The sequence below is a fragment of the Dasypus novemcinctus genome, chromosome 18 (genome assembly GCF_030445035.2).
Source record: "Dasypus novemcinctus isolate mDasNov1 chromosome 18, mDasNov1.1.hap2, whole genome shotgun sequence".
Classification (NCBI taxonomy): Eukaryota; Metazoa; Chordata; class Mammalia; order Cingulata; family Dasypodidae; genus Dasypus; species Dasypus novemcinctus.
Genome location: NC_080690.1, coordinates 79,650,738 through 79,658,310, shown reverse-complemented (window position 1 = coordinate 79,658,310; position 7,573 = coordinate 79,650,738). Strand labels below are relative to the sequence as shown.

At 45.6% G+C, this 7,573-nt stretch overlaps 1 protein-coding gene across 1 annotated transcript; it reads right to left on the bottom strand.

Moving 5' to 3' along the window:
* Nucleotides 1–454: 454 nt before the first annotated feature.
* On the bottom strand, nt 455–7,031 carry LOC111762111 (killer cell immunoglobulin-like receptor 3DL1). Its single transcript, XM_058279170.2, has 5 exons — nt 5,783–7,031; nt 4,681–4,731; nt 1,389–1,493; nt 705–757; nt 455–556 (listed from the first exon to the last, which is right to left on the bottom strand). The coding sequence occupies exons 1-5, from the start codon at nt 6,033–6,035 to the stop codon at nt 455–457; spliced, it is 564 nt and encodes a 187-aa protein (XP_058135153.2). The 5' UTR covers nt 6,036–7,031.
* Nucleotides 7,032–7,573: the final 542 nt, after the last annotated feature.

Genomic DNA, 7,573 nt, shown 5'->3' with positions numbered 1-7,573 from the left:
TGTAATTTACACTCTCCCCCAGTCTATTCAGTGGGTTATGGCAGGATATATACTGTCCTGCATCTGTCCCTGCAATATCATTCAGGACAACTCCAAGTCCCCAAACTGCCCCCATATCACACCTCTTCTTCCCTCTCCCTGCCCTCAACAACTCCCAGCCACAGAAATTTGTAAATGAGAGATGGGCCTGCTCAGATTCAAGTTGTACAGAAATTGGCTGGATGCATTGGCACAAGCCAAGGTGGCAAAGGTGGCACAAGCCAGGGTGGCAAAGAATGTGGATTTTCTTCACTAACATTCCTTTCAAAAGCCTAGAACAGTGTGTGTCTCTATGTAAACTTATTTCAGGTATTAATCCACTAAGTGTATTATGATTTTGGGGATCGCACTGGTAGTATCAGAGAAACTGGGTCAGAATGGAAGCTCCTCCAGGCTTCTCTGTGCTCAGGAGCTCTCAGCTGTGCCTTGAAGTGGGCGAAGGTAGAGCGAGCTCCACATACGTGCTGCAGTCCATCAGGTTGTCCTTGTGTACTGGTGATCTGGGAGTGATATTTTTCTGTGTGAGAACACAATCACCCAGTTCTGTGTATGCCAACATTTGTGGGTGTTCGGCTTCGGGGTCCTGGAAAGAGGAAAGAATGTACATGCATTCATGGGAACTATGAAAGGAGGAGATGGCATCCAAGAGGGGACCGAGGACCTACCTCCCCATCCACCCTTCTGTCCACCTCACACTCGCTGACCATCACAACAGCACCTGTAGAGACAGAAGTTATGAAAAGCATGGAGGCCACTTCTAGATCCTATTCAGTAGACACAGAGTCCAACACACAGAGAGAGGTGCCTGAGTTATCCAGCAGCCCCAAAGCAGATTCAGAACATCTGCCTCTAAGTTAAGTTAGAAAGCCCATCCTATAAACAGCTCCAGGTTTCCATCCCATTATCCTCCCCTTGAGGCCATGGCTGCATGGGACATGGGAAGAGTATGGTGAATTAGGTGGGGTCTGTGAGGTAAGGCAGGGAAGGGGCACTGATCTTCTCTCCTAAAGACCCTACCTCTGGGCATTGCTGCACCCCACATGGGGTACTCACCAGATGCAATGGATGTGTCATGATGATGGGGGAGAGTGTTACTGTGGGGGTGGGGGTGGGGTGAATGGTGACATCATATTTTTTGAATGTAATACTTAAAAAAAAATGAATAAATTGAGTAGAATTTGGGGGAAAAAAAAAAGACCCTACCTCTGTGGCTACTGCATGGAACCAGGTTCAGCCTGAAAATCGAGAACTCATGCCTCTGCACCCCTATCCTAGCTCTTCTACTCTGCTCAGATTCCACCAGCCTCTTCTTCCAAAGGCATCTCAACAATAGTCTTCCCAGTACTTACTCTCTTTGGCAGGACACCAGAGATGAGTGAGGAAGACGAGGATGATGATGAGGAAGAGGATGGCTAAGGAGGGCCCGATAATAACATCTAGGTGTCTGGAGGTACCTGGAGGAAGACACAAATTCAGTAATAAGCAAACCACAGTAGCTTGTATTGATTGATTTCCAGATAATTATATCCAATATCTACCTCCACAACACCCCAAACTAAACAAATTCCATTCTCCATTAAAAGGGAAGACTAGTGAGATAAAGGCCCAAAGAAGTGGAATTCGTTGTCTTGTGCCATAAATCCAGGAAATGATGGGAAGAGAGAATCCAGGGCTGCAGAAGGCAATGTACTTTCTTTGGTGGTCACTGTGGTGACCCGTGTGATCCCTTCCCCCAGCTTCCGCTGATCATTGTGGTTGGCCCTCCCCGACACCAACATGAGCGGTCCTCCTCGAGTTAAGACGACAGCTGTCCAGGTGTATGGGCTGCCTCTGGTCTGAGTCCAAGATCTGAACTCACCTAAAAGAATATTGATGCTCCTCTCCCAGGGATGTGCCTTGACCTTCACGTGTGATGGAAAAAGGGGTGGCGAGGAGGTTTGGGGTGAGGGGAGAAGAACAGGGAACATTTTCTACTACATATACACACTTTCTCTGTTCCAAGACCTGTGCTGGGGGATGCTTTCATATATTTTTTTTTCATCTTACATCATCCTCACAGAAAACCCAAGAGGGACAAGGTTTTAGGCTAATTTCCTTGTTGATAAAATATAGACTCAGAGATGTAATCTTACAATAGAAGAGTAATGACTTGAACCAAGTACCTTTGTATTTCTGGTATCATATTATTTGAGGCATCTTCACTGGCAACCCTCACCCCCCATAATTTTCTCTTCTCTGTAGTATGGATTTAGATGTAGTGAAAATGAGTCCCAAGACCATGCAACTGGAAAAAGTCAGACCCAATTGGACCTCCCTCCAAATGATTCTACTTCAAGAACATACCTTTGATTCTCATTGTTTGCAGTATTATGTTCTATGAGGGTTCTGTAAATACTGAGTTAGGAAATACTGAACCTTTGGCCCAGGGGGAATTACAGGATTAGATTCCTGTGAGTCTCTGGTCATATCATTTCACCAGTCAGTCAATACATAACTTTGCTTTATGTATGTTTCTGTTTGAAGACACCTGATATCTTTTGCTTCCTCCTTAAATCTGCATGATTCTCTAGGAAGTTCCTAGTTTCACCAGCCTTTTAGAGACTGCCCCTACTTAACATCATCCAGGAACAGTATCATTGACTTGGAGCAGCATTTCAACAAAGCCTCTGGACATAAATTTAAACAAGTTTAATCATAAATCACGTTGGGCAGAGGAAAGTGATGAGGGCTCAATAAATTAGGTGTGTTGATCATGAACATGGAATGAATGACCAACAGCTCTGTACAAAGCTTCTTTTACACACTTATTTTCTCCATAAGCGCATCATGGCTTTCTTGCACTTGGGAACACTACATGACAAGCGACTGTGAAGCGTCACTAATATTAAATTGGCTTTACAAATAAATTTTAGTGAGGAGTTGAGCTCTCAAACATCAAATCTGTGAATGAAGATCAACTTTGTCTTATATCCATTGGCTTCTTTCATTTAGTGTCTAAGTTAGTACTGTCTTTTATCAGGAGGATAACAACTGCCTCCCACCTGATCTTCTGGCTTCCAGTTGTGCAAACTACAATTCATTCTCTTTTTTCCTATTTATTTTTGTTTTAAATGTTACATTAAAAAAATATGAGGTCCCAATATACCCCCACCCCCCCTCATCCCATTCCCCCCACATCAACAACCTCTTTCATCATCATGGGACATTCACTGGATTGAGTGAATACATTTTGGAGCACTGCTGCACCCCAGGGATAATGGTTTACACTGTAGTTTACACTCTCCCCCAGTCCACCCAGTGGACCATGGCAGGACATTCAATGTCTAGCATCTGTCCCTGCAGTACCACCCAGGACAACTCCAAGTCCTGAAAATGCCCCCACATCATATCTCTTCTTCCCTCTCCCTACCCTCAGCAACTTTTATCAGTCACTCTTAAATCGATGTATGGATTCCTGGTAAACCAAGGATAACTTCCAATGGCAGTGAACATAAAATACCAACTCCTTGTTCTTGTTTATGTTCCCCTCTATAATCTGGCTCTTCTCTATCTCTCACTTTCATCTTGTAATTCTCCCCACCTCACTTGCAACATCTGGGGCAGAGAGGATTTCTTGAATATAAAGAGTACTCTCACCTTAATACCTTGCATGGTTACAGATCTCTCTGGCATAGTCTTCGCCAACTTCAAAGAGCTGAATCCTTCTTTTCACTAAGGTCACACCTTGCTATTGCCTGATCAGTGAGGGGTTCCCTACCACTCACCCTAAACTTTCCATTAAGCATTATCTATCACTTTATTTACAATTTTATATGTAGCTGCCTCACTAAGGATGGTTCATTCATGAATTAATTTTCTGCCCTCCCCCTGCACCCTACTGAATTATCAGCTTCCCAGAGCAGAGGCTTAGTTAATTTTGTTTACTATTTGTGTTAGGAATAAGAATGAGAAGGATGCTCTGTCTACACCCACCCCCAAAAGAAAGATGTCATGTCCTAATTCCTGAGTTGTGAATGTGTTGTTACATGACAAGGGGAGATAAGATTTCAGATGGAGTCAAGGTTGGAAAACAGCTACCCTTAAATAGGGAGATCATCCTGGATTATATGATGGGTTCTTAAAAGGGAAAGAAGGAGGCAGAATAATGTAGTCAGAGAAAGCGATGAGATGATGGAAACAGGACCAGAGTGATGTGATGTGAAGAAGGCTCTACCAACCAAGGTTTGTTTAGAAGATGAAGGAAGGGGGCTGTGACCCAAAGCCTGTGGGCAGTCTCTATAAGCTGGAAAAGGCAAGGAAATTAATGCTCCTTATGATGGCTGGTTTATGGGTCAACTAGGATGGGTTATATAGTCCAGTTGTTTGGTCAAACACATTGACCAAGGTATCTTGTAGCTGTGATTGACATGTGCAATCAGTTGACTTTAAGTAAAGGAGATGACCCTTGACAAGGTGGATGAGCCTCATCTAATTAGCTGGAGGCCTTAGGAGCAAAGAACCAAGGTTTCCAAGGACAATAAGAAATTATCCTCAAGATGACACTCTCCAATCCTTTCTGAGTTTCCAGCCTGTTGCTAAAATGTGAGGCTTCTGTCTCCTTAGTGAATGACAAACTAGATTTAAGAGGCCTCTTGTACTCACCATGTTCAGAACTTGGTTTCAAGGATGGTGGGTAAGTACTTGCAGAGTTTCCTAGAAAACAAGACAGGAGAGAGGTGAGGAGATGAGGTGGGCTGTCTTCTCCCTCACTGAAGCCTGGCCCCTGCTCCTTTGACATTGGTTCATGATGAGACCAACTCAGGGCTCCCCTGAGTGCTGGGGTCTCATCACAAGAATTCCCAGATGGGAAGTGGATTTGGCTCAATGGATAGAGCATCCGCCTCTGACATGGGAGGACCAGTGTTCAAACCCAGGGCCTCCTGACCTGTGTGGTGTGCTGACTCACATGCAGTGCTGATGCGCACAAGGAGTGCCCTGCCATGCAGAGGTGTCCCCTGCATAGGGGGGTCCCACACACAAGGAGTTGGCCCTGGAAGGAGAGCTTACCTGCACAAAAAAAGTGCAGCCTGCCTAGGAGTGGAGCCACACACATGGAGAGCTGATGCAGCGAGATGATGCAACAAAAGAGAGACACAGATTCCTAGTGCCACTGACAAGAATACAAGCTGACACAGAAGAACACACAGTGAATAGACACAGAGAGCAGACATGTGGGGAGGGGGGAGTGGAGAGAAATTAAAAAAAAAAATTCCCAGAGAGAGGACTACTTCCTGAGACTTCAAATGTAGAGAAGGAATAGGAGAGGCTGGGGATGAAAGATGTCTGTGCTCAAGAGGGGGCTCTCACCTTGGACGAGTGGTCCCTCATAAATCGCTCTCTGTAGGTGAGAGGTAAAGAGGATTTTCTGGGAAAAGGATAAGGATGAGGGACTGAAGCTACCTCTCATCTCTCCAAACAGAGCCCATCCTTTCCTCCTTGTCTTCCCTGACCCTTTCTTCACCTGCCTGATGCATAGGATGAAGACATAGACCTCAAACATAGATGGTAGACATCTCTGGAGGTGCCCTCTCTATCAACCTGCATACTGACATCTTCTCATACTGAATCCTTCTTTTCCTTTCTCTCTTTTTCTCTACAGAATTGCAAAGACACCACCAAACTCATCATCAAAGAATAGCCCTCAGATATAACTTTAGAATTTAGCTTAAGTCACAAGGCATGAGGCAGGTATGGGTCTCCTTACCTTTGACTAAAATGTGCAGAGGATCACTTGGGTATGACCACTCATGGGGAGAGTGATTGAAGGAACCATAGCATCTATAGGTGCCCTTGTGGGCTGGGGTCACAGGACCCAGAAGGAAGTCAGCCTGGAGTGCTCCACTGCTTCTCTGCACTGCAGTGAGCCAGGGGTCAGGGGTCTCCACCACCCTGGACAGATGGTACATGTCAAAGGAGCACTCAGAGCTGCAGGACAACACCACATTCTCTCCTGACATCACCACAGGGCCAGGCTGGGATGAGAGAGACGGTTTCCTGTGTAGACCTGGAAGTAAACAAAGCGTTTAGTCAGAGAGACTCCGTTATTCATGCTGTCCTCATCTGAGCTGAAGAGTGGCTCTTTCTGCTCTCGCGATCGAAACCTCTCCTCTCTCCTGTGTTGATCTCTCTCGGTCTCATCCTTTCCCTCTACGCCTCTCCCTCACTCTACACCAGTTTTCCCCCCTTTATTTATATTTTTATTCTCTCTCTCTTCCTTTGATGGTTTGGTTGTTTTGGTCTGTCTATCTCCTCCCCATCCTTCATCTATTTCTGTCTCCATGTCTTTCCCCACTTCTTACCTGTAGCTCTCTTTGCATATCTACCCTGCACTGCAGATCTCCTTCTTTCTGTATCTTTGCTTTTTAGGACTTCAGTCTTTGCTTTTTAGGGCTCTTCTCATCATCCTCCCACCTTTCTCTACTCCACCACCACTCTTCCACATACTTGCAGAGATCATCTGTCCCCTTTTCTCTTCCTCTTTCTATGTCTCCAATTCTTTCTCTCTCTCTCTCTTAGGTCTTCTCTGTCTCCCCACACCCAAGGCTTCTCCCTTCCTCCTCTTCTCTCTCTCTTTCTCTATTTTCTCTGTACCCACCTCCTCTAAGTTCTCTCTCTATGTGTCTGGACTTAGCATTCACCCTGGATCTCTGTCTCCCTTTTCTTGAATTCTCTCCCTCCAACTCCTTCTCACTCTTTGTGCATGTGTCAGTGCCTCTGCTTTTCATTGACTCAGCTCTCTTAATAATTAGTTCTTTTGGTGGGTTTTTGCTCTCAGTAATATTATGGCATCTGGGATTACCTTGGAACATAGCCCTAAGAAACCAGTTTGGAGACCCACAGAACACACTGAATTCGGTGTTAAGCTCCTTCAACCAAGACTGTGATGTCCTGTGGTGCATTATGGCTCAACCACAGGGAAGGAAGAGTTGTCAGAGTAAACACAGTGTCTGGGTGAGTCCACTGGAACTATGAAGAATCAGCCCGTGTCAGGACAGCTTAGCCCTGTGACTCAGGCCACATATGGGGTTTGTTAGTGTGTGGGAAACAACACATCTGGACTCATCCAAGTCTCTGAAAAAGCCAGCACACAGAGCACTCACTCTCCCTGGGGTGCTTATCTGTCCATACCTCCACCTTTCTCTCTGGATGCCCCATTTGTCTCCTGTATCTGTCCTTTATGTCATAGCAAATCATTTCTTTATTTGTATTCCTCTTGCTTTGTATCCCTTGGTATCTTTATCTCTCACCAAGTCTCTAGCTCTCTCTGTAAGAACCTGGTGCTCATCTCCCTCACCACCACCTGGGCTCTCAGGGCTTAGACTATCTAGTATTTATCCCAAAGATAATGGGGCAGCTCCAGGGGGCCACACACCTATAGGGGAGTGACTGAAAGAACTGTAGGCTCTGTTGATTCCTGCAAGGGCAGGCATCATAGGACCCATGGAGAAGGCAATCCGGGGGAGCCCACATAGAACGTCCCTTCAGGATGAGAGTC

Coding starts and splice junctions, on each gene's coding strand:
- LOC111762111 (XM_058279170.2), bottom strand. CDS start 6,035: ATGTCAGGAGAGAATGTGGTGTTGTCCTGCAGCTCTGAGTGCTCCTTT. Junction 4,732..5,782: donor TCTGCACATTTTAGTCAAAG/GTAAGGAGACCC, acceptor CTTGTTTTCTAG/GAAACTCTGCAAGTACTTAC. Junction 557..704: donor ACAGAAGGGTGGATGGGGAG/GTAGGTCCTCGG, acceptor GTTCTCACACAG/AAAAATATCACTCCCAGATC.